General features: G+C 44.4%; 1 protein-coding gene across 1 annotated transcript in view; it reads right to left on the bottom strand.

Moving 5' to 3' along the window:
* Positions 1-279: 279 nt before the first annotated feature.
* LOC111148384 (synaptic vesicle glycoprotein 2C) overlaps positions 280-16405 on the bottom strand; it is a 158069-nt gene continuing 141943 nt past the window's right edge. Inside the window, exon 12 of the mRNA XM_022504892.1 lies at positions 280-886. Within this exon, the coding sequence (XP_022360600.1) occupies positions 703-886 (184 nt within the window). The 3' untranslated portion in view covers positions 280-702. The remainder of the gene's footprint in view (positions 887-16405) is intronic.

Below are 16405 nucleotides of genomic sequence, written 5' to 3'. Positions count from 1 at the left end.
ATTCATAGACTCTACCCCGGCTCCCTCCTCAGATTTTTCAGGACTGGAACGGGGCAGAAATCCAGCTTCTGTCGTTCACTCAGATCTTTGCTGCTCGCGGCACAGCCTTTCTCTCTCATTTTAGCAGTCCACCTTCCCTGTCAGGCCTCAAAGAGCTCCACCCAGCTCCGTGTGGTGCCACATGGTTTTCTTTGAAAGGCCCTGCTGTAACAGCAAGAATTGCTGGGTGTCCTTTTCTAAGTAAACAGGAAATATCACTCTGTTTGAAAAAAAAAAAAAAAAAAAAAAAAAAAGAATCCCTCTCCTCAGCACAAATGCAACAATATGCCAACTTACATTTCTCGTGAATGTGAAATCAGAAGCAGGATCTATTTCTTACGCCAGCCCAGGCTCCTCAGCCTTTAGTGAGCAGAATCTTAGGGAGGCCTGGCTGACGAGGACACTTAAAAAAATGCTTCCACGGACTGATTCTTGGGAGCTGGGAGCATCCCAGTTAGGAAAGGTAAGAAGGCATGAAAAACACTGCAAACTCACATCTAAGGGGCAGGACAGTACACATCTACATTTCAGTCACAGTAAGAGTTAGTGTTCCGATCTTTTACCACCTTTTGAGATCTGAAAAAATCTGAAGCCTTGAGTCAGTCTGGAGGGTCGACACAGGGCAGAAGAAAGAGATGCAGTATACGGATGGCTTGTTCCCCATTACATCAGGACCTGGGTTCGTGTGTCCGGCAGGCGCAGGCCCACCAGTCCTCCACACACCAGCACAGTGGAGGCCAGCAGGATGGGGATCGATTTGGTGAAGCTGACGAGGGAGCCAAATATTAAGTTTCCAAGGACGGCCGCTGCTTTGCACAGGGCATTCAAGAAGCCAAAGCCTGTCGCCCTGCAAGGGGAAGAGACACAAGATAGGGTTGACAAAGTGACTTCCCAAATGCAACCTTAGACACAAATGTCCTAGGAGGTATTTTCCAAGGATTGCCTTCTTGAAGAGTTTTGTGTCTCATTAAGGCAAGTAATGAAATGCGTGCTAGCCCGTCTGGAGGTAGAGAACCTCAGCTGTTGGTACTGTCCCTTCAGCCCTCTGTTGATTTTCTCCTCACCTCGACTGATTCTTATTCTGCCCAGACGTTCCACTTTATCGTGAACAGAAAGGAAGAACATTCAGGGCGAAAAGTCTCTTCTCTCTTCGAGAGGTAAATTAGAATACAGGATCACATATTTCTTTCATTTTTTCCCCCTACCTCCTTCCTCAGAGCTTTGTTAACATGTAAGGTTCTAAGTAGCTAAAGTCATGGAATTTTCAGAGAAAATCAGATGACTGACTTGTATTCCTCATCTTTTGGGTGCCATAGAGGTGAATTATCATGCTGTCTTCACACGTGTTTTGGTGGCAGGCAGACACTGAACGCTGAACTTGGTGGCCCACCATGAGCTAACGGCACTCCTTCCATTCTCATCAGAGTTCTGTGTGGAAAATCACGTCCAGGAAAATATTATAGGGGAGAATCAGATTGTCAGTCTAGAGTAGAGAAGATCTTGCTCCTTCTGCTGGCATTTGATCGTGATTCTACTCTGCACTTATAGGTAGGAAACTTAATTTTGTTCATGAGGGTACTGACACCACAGACATCATGACATAATATGAATTCCCTTGGCCTCTATGTCAGTTCACTTTCCTGTCTGTCACCGGATATATCTGTGTGTTCAAGGCAAATTGAACACAAGATCATTGTTGGACACATTTTTTCCCCTCCAGAGGGAAGTGCATTTTATATGCTATAAAATACAGCATCTAGTACACCTCTTCCTTTGATTTGAAAATGGGTAAGTATTGGGTTTCCTTCTACAAGTCACAACTACTCATCAGTATCTGAGCTATTCCTAATGCCATTTTCTACAGAGGATAGATATTCATTGTGGTTATTATCCACCCTTCCCCCCCTTCCCATACTACAGAGAGGATTATGCTGAGTTCCTATAGAACTCAGCCTGTGATTTTGTCCAGGGCCAGTGACTGGTCAGAACAGACCTAAAAGGAGGTAGCAAGCGCCAACTTTCTTTCTGGCCAAGACACCTAGAAGGTAGAGTAAGCAGGTCTCGGCAGTGTGGCAAAATTACCAACTGTGTGGAATGTGGAAGGGGTGTAACACAATCTCTGACAGAAAAACAGGAACTTCTTGAGAAGAGTGTAAGCTAATTTTATAAGCTTCTTCTTTTTGGTTTGTTTTTAAATAAAGAGACTAGTAATAGCAACGACCACTAGAAAGGTAAGATTTAATATACTGAGAGTTATTTTCAAATGAAATTGCTGGAGGATACATGCTGGGGACCGCGGAAGACTTCAGGAGAATGACGTCATCATCCACCGCCTTCCCCACCTCACTGACAGGCCATGAGGCTGAACTTGGTTTGTTTGTTAACACTTTTTTCGAGTAGTTTTAGGCTTTTTGAAAAAACTGAGTGAAAAGCAAAGAGAGTTCTCAGATACCCCTTCACCCTGCACCTCTATTTTTAACATCTCAGTGTGGTACACAGGTTTACAATTGATGAACCAGGATTAGTATGTTGTTATTAACTCAAGCCCATAGTTTATGTCAGGGTTCATTCTGTGTTTTGTATTCTGTGGGCTTTGATAAATGTATAATGCCATGTATCTACCATTACAGTATCATAAGAGTCATAGTTTCAATGCCCTAAAGTCCCTGGGCTCCCCCTACTCATTCCTCCTCTTTCCCAATAACTCCAGCCACCACTGACATTTTTACTGTCTCTAATTCTGCCTTTTCCAGAATGTCAGATGGTTGGAGTCCTATAGTAGGTAGCCTTTCAGACTGACCTCCTTCGCTTTTTTAAAACCACATTTTAGTTTCCAGTTTCTAGACTCATAAATTACCAAATACATCTTCTGGTAGTAAGATAAACTGTATCGGTGTGGGAAAAATGGCTAGTGTGTACGGTGCTGATAAGAGGAAAACATTCTTCCATAGGAAGAAGTCTCTTGGTGTTGAAACTGCAGAATGACCCAAGCAGAGTTTACAGCTGGGTTAAAATAACTATATTTTCCCAAGCTGTAACTCTGAACAGTGTATAAAACACGTGTGGCTGTCTTCTTATGGTATGGACAACTTTCTGAGATTTCTGGACAGCACTGAAGAGACACGTATTGGGAGCATCTGGTATCTGAAGCTTCAAAAAAAACACCAAACGATCAAATCTTTATATTCTATGACTCTCCATCTTCATTTACCAAGTCGAGGCAGTTCCTTACACGAAAATCTGGTATGGATACAAAGCATATAGCCCCCTTAAGTTAGCATTGGCATTCAAGAAAATGTGACCATCCTTTCCTTGGATAAATAATTTCTTCAAATACTTGTGAGCTGTGGGGTACGGTTTCCCATGTATCAGACACACAGCTGTGTTACCAAAATCATTCTCAAAGTAGCTCTCCCTTGCTGGTTGTCTGTTTATAAAGTAAGTAAACTATGAGTTCATTTATTCCCTTGCTCTTACTTAACGGAAAGCCATGAACTTCTAGAGACACACAAACTATCAGTCACCCCATGCTCATTAAGTCCTTTGAGGGTGGGAGCTCAGAGTTTGCAGAGCTCAGCATTTGACTTGCTGACTTCGCAACAGCAGGACAAGCTACTGAATTTTTTTTTTTCAGACCAAAGATGTTCCATGCCTTCTCTTAACCAACAAGTATCAAGGAGAAAGAATGAACTGATCTGTGATCTTTCTGTGAACTCCATCCCTTGTTCTCCTACCTCTCCAGCCAGAATCCTTTGTTTTCAATTCTTGCTCAACCTACTTAACTCTTTTACATGGTAATTCTTTCCCTAAACACTACCCTGGAATCCCAACAGCCCAGTTCCACATATTTTCAAGGTGGCCTTGTCCTGTACCACTAACCCCCTCTGTGTGAGAACACAGGGCTAGTGCAGAGAGCTGCTCACTCTGCTGCTGGGGGTGTGGCCACCAGAGCATCCCTCCTGAGGCTGGACTGACTGTGGTTTATCTAGGGCCTTCTAACTGGAGTGGGTTCCAGTTCATTTATATAATTTTTAGCTTGGATTAGAGGCTGGGAAAAGGAAACCACTGGCACCATCCTGGATAGAGTGAGGAAAGTTTTGCCCTCACATTTGGCCTTTTTCTTAAATTTTGCTTTTCTGACTTCAGTGCAGGTCTGCTGTGGGTTTTATGGGGCTCCTAGGAAGAGCAAGGGATGCTGAATAATAGTAGCTTGTAGGCCATGTGGCACATGGTGGGCGCCATGCCACTGGGAGCCATGGTTTACAGCGCTGGCTGAAGGATCTGTCCCACTGACTGCTGAAATCAGGAAAATAAATTAGATGTTCATTTTGAAAAGGCCTGAAATGGGGGAGATCCAGACTCAGCTCATGGAATTTACCTTTTAAGGGATAAAATGGAAACATTCCCTTTGCTTAAACTTTTAGAAGTAACATTTTCTGGACAACTTAGATCACTGGTAGAAGTTGAAAACTTCTTGTTTTCATTTGTATTTTCATTGGTAGAAGAAGAAAAGAAATACTAAGGGCTCAGCAAGGAGCATGTTGGCAGGTACAGGCAGTTCTTAAATTGGCAATATTGTAGCCCTGTCTCATCTGCAGGGGAGAGGTTCCAACACCCCCAGTGACGCCTAAAACTAGAGATAGTCCCGAACCCTATATATACATGTTTTTCCTATATATGCGTACCTTTGATAAAGTTTACTTTCTAAATTTAGGCTCAGTCAGATTAACAATAACTAACAATAAACTAGAACAATTATAATAATATACTATAATAAAAGGTGAGTGTGGTCTCTCTTTCTCTCAAAATATTATACTGAGCTCACTCTGCTTCTTCTTCTTTTTTTTTTAAAGAATTTAAGTAATCTGTACACCCAGTGTGGGGCCTGAACTCACAAAGCTGACCCTGAGATTAAGAGTCCCACGCTTCCCCCGACTGAGCCAGTAAGGCACCCCTGTCCTCACTCACACTTCTTGTGATGGCGTAAGACAAGGAAATGCCTACATGAGGAGATGACGTGAGGTGAGTGACGCAGGTGCTGGGACGTGCTATTATGCTACCATTGACCTTCTGACGCTGTGTCAGGGGGAGGCTCATTTGCTTCCAGACTAGAGGGGGACATGAGTCAGTCACCAAAACTGCGTGAAGGATACCTCAGATAAGGAGGAACTACTGTAACGTGTGACCTAGGGATTCATCCAGAAGTTGGCTCTTGAAAGCACAAAATGAATTTCATTTTTTCTCATGGAAACAGCATTACAAATGATGGCACGTTTCTCAGGTTTATCTAAAAAAGCTATTTCACCACTGAATCCATCTGAGCTACTGGACTGTGATGCGAAGAGCACTAGAAACCCCTTGAATATTTGCCTAAGAAGCAAAATGATCCTTACTATAGTCCTAATTTATACATTCTTGTGTATTTATTCATTTAACGATCATTAAGCTTTATGTGCCACACACTACATTAGGCACCAGCGAGCCCAAAATTAATATGACAAAGTCCCCTTTTGCATTACGATAGATACAAAAAGATCATGATAACACAACATGCTCAGGACAGTAGTACAGCTAGCCACAGGGTACTACAGGGGTGCAGGGGATCAGAGGTGATCTCAGGGTGGGGTGGGGACACTGAGGGAAGACTCCTCAGAGGGGAGGGATGAGAAGAGAATTCATCTTGAAGGAGCAAGAGGAGTTCACCAGGTGAAGTATGGAATGTGCACAAAGGTGTTCTCTGACTCTCCAAACACCCTCCTATGTCTCTAACTTAGCTCCGTGGTACCCCACTCAGTCTGAGACACCCCCACAAAGGCTCTTGCACAACAAATGGCATGCCTCCCCCTCCAAACAAGTGTCCCAGTCCCTCAGCTGTTTTATTTGGTCTTAACATTTTATTTATTTGACAGAGAGACAGCGAGAGAGGGAACATAAGCAGTGGGAGCAGGAGAGAGAGAAGCAGGCTTCCTGGCCACGCAGGGAGCCAATGCGGACCTCGATGCCAGGACCCTGGGATCATGACCTGAGCCGAAGGCAGACACTTAACAACTGAGCCACCCAGGCACCCCTTTCCTTAGCTGTTTTAAGGTGGGGTCAGAAGAGCAATCTGGCGGAACTCGGTTGCATGGCCCCGTGTGACCAGAGTCTCGCCCAGGGCTGCTCAGAGCTGGGCGCATACTATCACCAGCATAGTTATTAGAACACGGTGCTGCATGCCTCTAAGGTGTATTCAGGGCTGATGACCCTGGATTCTTCCAGAGATAACTGCATTTTTTAATTGATCTGGATTTACTATTATATGCTACATGAAATTACAAAAGCAAAACATCCATTCTACCCCTCCAAAAACATGGTTTTCATTTCTGATTTCCCTTTAGTGTGCTTCCAGTCATATCCTTATTTTTACAAATCACAGGATTTATACAGTTTTGCTTCTGCTTTCCCCCCAATCATTAATAACACCATTCCATGTTGTTTATGTTTTGTTGAAAGTGAAATGATGAGGCATATAACCATTATATCTGTAACCATACCATAGGGATAGTTAGGAGCTTTCCAAACTGGGAGAACATGAATGCTATTACAACGAACACCTTCACATTCGAGACCTCATTCTCTTGGATGTGTTCATTAGGAAATATCAGGCAGTGTAATACAGGTGAGGGAAAATGTTTATGATATGATTGGGGTTGGGGGCGGGGGAGTGGGACCCCCAGGAGAAGAATCTGGGGCAAAGGCTTCATCCAATCTCTTTTCTTCCCCGTCCCTGCTCCTGCTCTCTTATTTATGCTACTTTTCACAGCTCATTTCTCCCAGAGGCAATCCGTTTCTCACAGAACCTGAATCATTTCTTTCTCTTCCAACTCCTATGTAGCCGCTGTGCAGGCTGAACTCTGGACAACCATGGAGGTTCTCCCTGCTGAAGGAGTTCCTTTTTCCTGCTCCCCCACTAAGAACTGGCTTGTACAAGCTCAGGGTTCACCTGTCTGGATTCAGCCTAATCTTTACGGCAGAACTGGAGAGACTTTCCATTCATTCATCGGTGCCCCTTTAGGGTAGGCACAATGACACATAAGTTACTTGTGGAAGGAACTAAGGAATTTCCTGACATCTTCAAAATAGGCTAGAAGCAGATTTCTGTAAAGGGCATCCCAATGGGCCTTAGTCAGGCCATGTTTACTTATGGATTCCAGTCTATCCTCTTGCTGATTCAGAGGATAGAACTCTAACTTCACATTCTTAAGTCAGAAAAAACTGAATTCAATTACTTTCTTGAGCGTCAAAGAAAGAGAAAGTTTGTCTCATCCAAGTAAGTAGTGTGTATATGTGTGTGGTCTTCATGTGTCCTCCTTAACCTGGGAAGATGGCACCTAGAGCACTGTAAGCAGGCCTTGCTGTACATACAAGCAGAGAAGGACTTTTTTTTTTTTTTTTTTTTTTTTTTTTTTGTGAGCCAAGAGCAATCCTTTGGCCCAAAGTAGCCCTCCTCCTCCCTCCCATCCCCATCCCCACCAAGGGTCTTCCCATTGCTTGTGCTGTTGATATGCAAATATTCACCATCAGGCCATAATGGAAGTCTTTGTGTCTTCCCTTATATTGGATGAGGCTAGGTAGGAAGTCCTTGAACGCCTGGACCAGAGTAGATAATGATGGAAGGAAAGCAAGCACTGGGAAGCCACTTGGAGTTCATCCAAGACCAGCATTTGTGGACATGACTGGATATCCCAATTATCAGGTGAGTTTCTTCGAAGCCAATTACCAAAGCTCCACCCAGACTGGCTAGGAGAAGGGTAGGTAGGTCTGTGCTAGGAGCAGCACCGAGGAGTCACAGAGCTGAGTTTGAGCCTCGGTGACCCAGGCAAGTTTCTTCCCCTTTCTGTGCCTTATTTTCCTTTTGTAGGCTTGGAGTGACAATCACATATGGCTAAATGAGATGACCTAAATCCTTGGCACCAAGCCTGACTCACCTCCATTTTTCAGATGAGGAAACCAAGCTCCAGAAAGCCTAAAAGACTGATCTAAGCTATTCTCTGGCCATGCCAGGCCTCCACTTGACTACTGATGGAGGCAGGTGAAGCGAAGAGGAGGAGGATTTCCAGTAGGCAGTGCTGTGTGGCCAAGGGGGAGCTGAAGGCTGAAGCATCGTGAGGTCACAGGCTCTGGCTGGCAGAAGTGGAAAGGGGTGCAGAGGGCAGCCAGAGGGAAGGCAAGAGGAATGCTTCTCACTCACAACAGGCCTAACTAGCTTACCTAGATGCGGGAGGACACATGCGATGCTAGATCCCACATGAGGAGGAAGAACTGTAGCCCATAACCAGGAGAATTTAAAAGGCATCCCTTTCTCTTCCCTTTCTCCCATTCACCTAGAGCTATGCTAATAAATACGGAAAACGAAGTCCTGTCCTGAAGGAGCTCACATTCTAGTGGGAAACAGATACTAAACAAACACACACATTACCATTCTATCATTACATGTCCTGGTGCTAATTTGCTTTAAAAGCACTTCAGTACAAAGAGAAGTTGTTCTGCACTCTAGAATTTAAAACATGTTAATCAGGAATTATCAGGCCAGAGAAAGTTATTTAGGGCTTTACACATCAGTTCAGAAATCTGCATGAGAAAGTCTGTTAATGCACACAGAGACAATGTTTCATTGGTGAATGGAGTGGTTGATATGCAGTTGACTGGAAAGAATGTTCTGCCCTTGTAGCACCATGGATAAGCAAGCATCCTCCCATCCCAGCAACCTCAAACGGGTGGAATGGTACCCTTGGCTGAGACTTCAGGTTCTAGAGCCCGCTGGTCCTGTACCCGAACACTTAAAGGCCTGGCCAGCCCCAATGCTGATGGTCCTGCTGTCGGATGTCAGTCATGATGGTCCCATAGCCCTTTCCTGTGAGGGCTTGTTTAGTCCCCAAGGGCAGAGAGATGGTGTTCCCTGGGGTCAAGAACCGGCTGTAGGACCGTTTCTGTGCCCGTCTGCACACATTTGGTAAAATTTACTGCCATTGTAACACACCACCTTGGAGAGAGGTGGTGGGTGACAGACCCATCCACTTCCCACACCACCCCCCACACTCCACTTCTCACTGCCAGAGACAAAAAGGGTCTGACATTGCCTGAATGGCCAGAATGACTCAGGTCGCATAAAACGGAGACATTTATAATACAATGATAAGGTCTATAAAGGTAGAAATGATAGAAAAGTTAGACAAGAGAGTTGAAAGAATATTTCATCTCAAAATCTTCAAAAAAAATTAAATGAGGTCTTCATCTTCATAACCACAGATGTAGAATGTCGTCATTTTGTATCTCAAACCAATGAGGCACAGTTTTGCTGAGTGGTCTCCCTGAGGTCACACAGCTAGTCACTATGAGATCCAGGATTAAAGACCTTCAGGATTGAGCCTGGGGAGGGGATGGGGAACTACTCTGTCTCAACACACACAGTCCTCATGGAGAGGGGCTTTGGGTGGTAGAATTCTGGGTGTATGCTTTGGTTTTGCTCACAGAGGAAAAGAAGTATCCCACGGCACTGGGTGACAGCAGCAGCTGCTCAGGACGAGCAGGGAATAGCAGGTGGGAACAATCAGAGTTTGACTCTCAAATGCTTTCTGAGGTCATGTCTGAAACTATGTGCAAGGGGGAAGAAAGGCAGGGGGTTGGTGGCCATGGAAGGCAGGAGCACATTGCTGGACGAATACCCAGGACACAGACCTGCTGGTTCAGGGACAGCTTAGGTTTCACCATTTATAAGGTGGGAGCTCCTTACCCCAAGCTCCACAGAGAAAGGGTCACAGCGGCCACTGGGCTGTAAGGACACAGGCAGTGTTAGCAGTGGAGCTCTGTCACCCCCACAGGGTGGCAGTAGGACGTCACCACCCGGTCACAGAATGACAGGCCGGAACTGAGAACCCAAATGACCCGGTGCATGTGTCTCTTACATCATGTGGCTATGTTTAGGATTTTCAGGTGGTCTAAAACCTTAACCAAGGAGGGGAGGAAAAGAAGGGAGCAAAAGGATGGGGTTAACAAATCCTAGGTAAATCCAGGTCAACCTATCATTACATATTGCTTACTCTTTGAAGATTCAAAGAAATGAGGGAAAAGTCCTTTTTTTTCACTGTTAGAATACAGGGGCTGGACGCCAACCAGCCCTGACTGAACTCAATAAATGGATGGGATCTGGTGTTGGCATCTCCCAGTCCAAGAAGGACTGAGACAGTTTAGATGGTGGCAGCACCTGGGTGTGGAGAAATGGTAGAAAAAGGAAACTCCCCTGGACCAATCTGTCCAGTGGGTGGCACCCCTTTTAGATTTCTGCAAGCTGGGAAAATCTGTTCTCTCTTCGGCACAGTGCTGCTGTCCTATTTCCCATCTACTAGAAGAATCTCTCATCAGTTGCCCATTGTTTCCATTACAGATAATGGGATCCCTGCTTATTTTTGACAAAGGACAAGGGCTGATGCATGTAGGGATGATTAGAAGCTGTCAAAATACTATACAGCAACTTGTATTTTCAGTAATGCTCACACTCCAAAGATCTATCATTTTGCTCTGCTCTCCATTTCTTCCCTTATCATGCTTTCAAAGCTGTCCTGACTTCCCAGCCTCATGGACACACGCTCAACTCCATTTGCTTTTTCCACCATTCCCAGTTCCCAGCAGGGATCCCTGCAGATCTGCAAGTACTACTCTTTCCTTCAAGGTCACGCTTCTGAATCGAGTTGGAGGAAGATGCATGCTGCATGGACCACTGAGCCCCAGTCACTGCGGTAGATGCTCGGGGCTGTTAGGAAGCCAGCCTCTGCAAGGATCCCCAGCTGTCAGTGCAGAGTTGGGATGAAGAGAGAAGATCAGATGGAGGTAGTCAGCCAGGGTGAGTGTGAGAAGAGAGAGGCAACTTCCTCTCCTCCAAGTCCCATGCAGTGAGTTCTGATGCCCCTGCCTGTATCTGAGCTCGCTCTGGCCCTGGGCAAGAGTCAGTCCAATGGACATGAGTGAGAATCAGCTGCACTATTATTGTCCCATTGTACTAAGCATAGAGTGTATAGAGAATTCTAACTTACGCAGCCTTTCCTTGGTGTCAGGCCTCATTTTTGCAAGGCGATGATGCCTCCTCCTTCTTACCTCCTTGACCACGTGTGGACAGGCTGGGTTTTTGTTCTCTATTCTCCTGGCCTGAGTTTCCAGCCCACTGAACCCCTCCTTATCTTCTAGCCTGTATACTAATCCTGTGGCCTCTATTATTACCTGCTCTGGTGACTCTGGATCCGCTTACCTTGATGGATTTATCCCCAGAAGAGTCCCTTTGCCCTCTCAGACACATTCTTCTGAAGGCCTCTGTTTTCTGTTTCCTTTGCCTTGCACTACCTGCCAGGCCTCTCTAATCCTATAGTCCACATACTGTCACCAGCCCAGGAGCCAGAAGCGTGATGTCACAAGAAGGCAGAAGAACAAAGGGATAGCTGCTTGTCTTCAAACATGCACATGTGTACATTCATTGACTGTCCCGAAGGCCCTCTTGTCTCTACACATGGGGTCATTTCTCTCCCACCTGTGGATTCAGCCCAGTCTGGGGAGCAGAGGTCCACCAAACCTCAAGGTAGGTCAATCCAGGGCTTCGCTCAGGATCACTTGTTGTGTGGATGGCAGTCTGGCCACTGGGCTTTTGCTGTGATACCAGTAAGCAGGACCCTATTTTTACTGTCACGTTGGTAATTTGGTTGCTGCCATAACCCCAATTTGAGTCATCAATTCCCCTCATCTTTTTGGTCCATCACCAGCATCTATCACGCCTGATCACTGCCTCCTGAACTACTTTCTTCACTGTGCTCCCAGGACCTAACTTATGCCTTTTCTCTTTATCTCACTCCTAGCTCCTTCTCAATCTTTCTTCCTGACTTCTCATCAACTGGACCTCTGAATTCTCCCGTGTCTCCAGACTAGGTACTCAAACTCCCCTCTTCTCTACCTATACGCTGTCCTTTGATGGTGTCATCTGACATCATGACTTTAAAATTTATCTGTACCCTGAAAGGACTCAAATTTTTATCTTACACCCAGGCCTTTCTCTGAATTCTGGTCTCATACATGCAACTGCCTAGTTGACATCTCCATTTGGATATTCCATAGGATCTCAGACTTAATAGAAACAAAACTGAGCTCCTGATACTTCTTCCTTAACTTCCTTCTTACACAGTCTTCCCTATTTCAGCCAAGGCACCCCCAGCCTTTCAGTAGCTCTGGTCAAAACCCCTGAGATCATTCTGAATATGCCCCCCACCACCTAGCCCCCATACGTCACATCCAATCTTTTAGCAATGCCTGTTGGTCTTCAACTTATTTGTAGAATCTAACCAATTCTTACCACATCCGTTAGCACTACTGTATCCTGCCAGAATTGTTATAGTGCACTCCTAATTACTCTCCCTGATTCCACCTCAGAGCCTCTGTAGTGTATTTTTTTAAAGATTTTACTTATTTACTTGAGAGACAATGAGAGAGAGAGAGAGCGAGAGAGAGAGAGACAGCATGAGGGGGGGAGGGGCAGAGGGAGAAACAGACTCCCTGCTGAGTGGGACTCCATCCTGGGACTCCTGAACCAAAGGCAGTTGCTTTACCAACGGAGCCACACAGGCGCCCCAACGTCCGTGGCATATATCAAACACAAAGCCAGTTCTCCTTTTAAACATACATGAGATCATGTCGTTACTTGGCCCCAAACCCTCCCATGGATTTTCATGAAGTTTGAAGTCCTTCATGTCTACTCTGACATATTGCCTCTTACCGTCCACTTTGCTCAGGCTGCTCCAATGTGACAAGCTTCTTTGCCCTTTCTCCCACTGGTCTCCTGCACTTACAGCTTAGGACGTTTGCACTCACTGTTGCTGCTGCCGGGAATGTTGTCTTCCCAAGTATCTTCCTGCATCTTTGCTCAAATGTTACCTTTTATAGTTGCATATTCTTAGACCATCCTGTTAACAATTATAATTCCCCAGACCCCGATGCTCTCTATGCCCATATGTAGCTTTATTTTTCTCTATAGCATTTAGGACCATTTGATATATTACTTTACTTAATTTATTGACTGTCTTTTCCCAAGTAGAACATAAGCTCTATCAAGCCAGGGTTTTCTGTCTGTTTTGTTCACCGCTCTACCTCAAGAACCAGAATAATTCCTGCCACATGATACATATTCCAAAATCATCTGTTTAAAGAATTAGTGAATGAACACTCTATTTCCAGCTCAGGTGTCTTTCTGCCATCCAAACAAAATTATCCAAATGCCTATCAGACAATGTTACGTTCACATGAAAACCCAACATGTCCACAATGGCAGCTCATTATTTTCCTGACCCCAGCCCAAACTGTCTCTCTGCCTCCTGTGTCCCAGTCTCAAAATGACCATCATCATTCCCTCAACTGCACAAGCAGAAACTGGAATCATCTCTGATGATCTCTTTCCTTACCCCACCATCTAACTTACCATGAAGTTTTGTTTATTATATCTCTAAATACCGTGAACATGCTGAATGTTGATTTTGCTCCTTTCCTACCCACATTTTTCTAGTTCACATTACTATTTTCAGCATCTTAACCAGTCCTCCTGCCTCCTTTCTGGGCACCAGAGTAAACCAGACCTTGCCTGATCTTGTCTCTCTTCTTCTTAAAACACTTCAAGGCTCCCCATCACCCTTAGGATGATGCAATTTACAAGCTCCTTCCTGATTTGTTCCTTGCTTACCTCTGTTGACTCTTTTACCTCCAGAGGTTTTCAGATAGTATTTCGTATGTCGTCTGACTGAAATGTTCCTTCTCCATCTCTTTGCCCAGCTCTCATCTATTTTTTTTCCAGTCTCAGCTCAGATGTCAGATGTCAGTTCTTTCAAGAAGCCCTCTTCTCTGCTTTCACAACACCATGTACTTCCCTCACAATGACACTGACCTCATTCTATTGTACCTGATGTTCACTTGCCACAAGCTCTGTGAGAGTAATGACCACAAATGGCTTATTCATGGTTGTATCATAGGCACTCAAAAGAGAAAAAAAAAAAGGTTAAGTAAGTAAGTGAACAATATTAAAATTCATACGGAGATGGAGCAGTCATACTTTCATGAGCATTCCTACTAACCATAGCTAAAGATACTAGATATTAAAAAGCAAACATAAGATGACTCTGAAAGACAGAAAAAAGGCAGAGGAGCTAGGGACCTTGGGAGTGGGGAGTTGCCTGCATTTTCTTTTGCTGCATCGATCTCAGACTCGGACTGAAGATGGCAATGTGGAAATATCACCAGCTACAGATTATTTAAAAAGCCCCGAAAAACCCTGTTCTCTCTAGCCAAAGGACCACGATGGGGCAGACAAGACAGATAGAGAATGTTTAGATAATAATCTCTCTCCTCCAAATGAACATAAGAAAAATTATAGCCCAACTGCTAGACCCACCAGCAAAAGCCTAGGAGAGACCCTTGACTTCCACCTTCACAAAACTGTGATGAGGTGACTCCATATTGTCACCGAAGAAGTATTAGAGGAGGCTGAGAAGGGAGCTGGGACTTTCACCCTTGCTGGCCAATAATGAGCTCCTTCCCTTCTTCCTTCTTTCCCTCCATCATATCATGATCATGAGGGGAGCCTTGACTCCCACTTCTGGCCAGCAGTAATGAAGATACCCAGCCTCTTGGGTGTCAGTAGAGTGGGACACTGGACATCTACCTCCACCTGGCAATAATAAAGCAGTGTACCCGTTTCTCCCCACAGGCAGGTGTCCAGAAACTAAAGGTTTACAAGAGATTTAAGGTCTCATACAATAATAGGAAGATCGCTTTTCAATTGACTATCACTCATTCTAAGAACAACTGGAAAGATATCAAACAGACTGAAAAAACAACAATTAAGAGAGGCCAACCCAGAGATAACAGAGATGTTAGCATTATCTGACAAAGATTCTCAGGCAGTCATGATAATAATGTTTCAATTTCAAAATAATGTTTCAATGTTCAAGCAATCATGAACAGACTTGAAACACATAAAATATAGAAAACATATAGAAAAAAATAGAAAAAAGCTTAGTGATTGGGCTCAACAGCAGAATGGAGGAGTCAGTGGAAATAATTAGTGAACTGGAAGAGAATAATAGAAAGTTTCCAAGAATAGAAACAGCAAATAGACTAAAAACAAATTAACCAAGCATCAAGGACCTTTGGGACGATCACAAAAAGTCTAATACTCATGTCACTCGAGTTCAGACAGAAGAAGAGAAAAATATTCAAATATGTAATGGCTGAAAACCTTGCAAATTTGTCAAGAGACACAAACCTACAGATCCAAAAAGCTGAGTAAACCTCAAATATAATAAGCCAAAGAAATCCATGCCAAGACCAAGAAAAAAATCTTGAAAGCAGCCAAAGGAAACAACACCTCATCTATAGGGAAAAACATTGAGATTGCTAGATTCCCACCTTCTGAACAAGTGGTACATGTTTTCAGAATTCCCTGAGCAGCAATTCTACCTTCACCTGCTCCAGGTAAGACTGAGTTGTATCAGTCTTTAAAACCTCAGCTTTTCTGCATAATAACAGAAAACTTCAAATCATTTCTGCTTTAATTTGAGGGGCTCCTAGATAGCTTCTTGATGGGGGCTGGTCTCTGGAAATAACCCACCATGTGTAGAGAGAGTTAAAATTTCAACCTCTTACCCAATCCCCAACTTCCAGGGATGGGAGAGGTGCTGGAGATTAAATTCAGTCATCAATGACCAAGGGTTTAATTGATCATGCCTACATGATGAAACCTCTATAAATCTGGAGAGCTTGCAGACTAGTAGTGAGTCCACTCCCATGGAAGGTGGGTGGTGGCGTGCCCTAACTGCACGGGAACAGAGGCTCATGCACTTCAGACTCTTCTGTGCCTCACCCTAGGTACTTCTTTGTCTAGTAAACATGGTCCAACCTCTTTGGGGTTGTGGAAAGTCACAAATCTGTAGTTGGCTGGGCAGAAGTGTGAGTTGCCTGGGTACCCTATTTGCAGTGTGCATCTGAAATAGAGGCAGTTTTGTGTGACTGAGCTCTTTAACTTGCAGGATCTGATACCAGCTCCACGTAGAGTCAGAACTGGAGAATCGGTTGGTGTTGGAAAATACACCATATATTTGGTGTGAGAGAGTATCAAAGAATATACTCATCAAGCTTTATCCAAAAAATGGATTCCCTCACATCTCCATAAATAAATTGCATCTTATAAGGACTCTACTAAAATGTGTATTTGGGAGGGTCCTTCTAACCCCTTCTGTGCCCCTCAAATTATCCAGTGCCATTACTGTCCATGATCTTTCTAACCTGGGAGAAAAGCTGAAATGTC

This window comes from Enhydra lutris, unplaced genomic scaffold (assembly GCF_002288905.1).
Source record: "Enhydra lutris kenyoni isolate GAN:26980312 unplaced genomic scaffold, ASM228890v2 scaffoldscaffold19, whole genome shotgun sequence".
NCBI lineage: Eukaryota > Metazoa > Chordata > Mammalia > Carnivora > Mustelidae > Enhydra > Enhydra lutris.
Note: the sequence above shows the minus strand (reverse complement) of the source record. Positions and strands in the feature narration are given on the sequence as shown.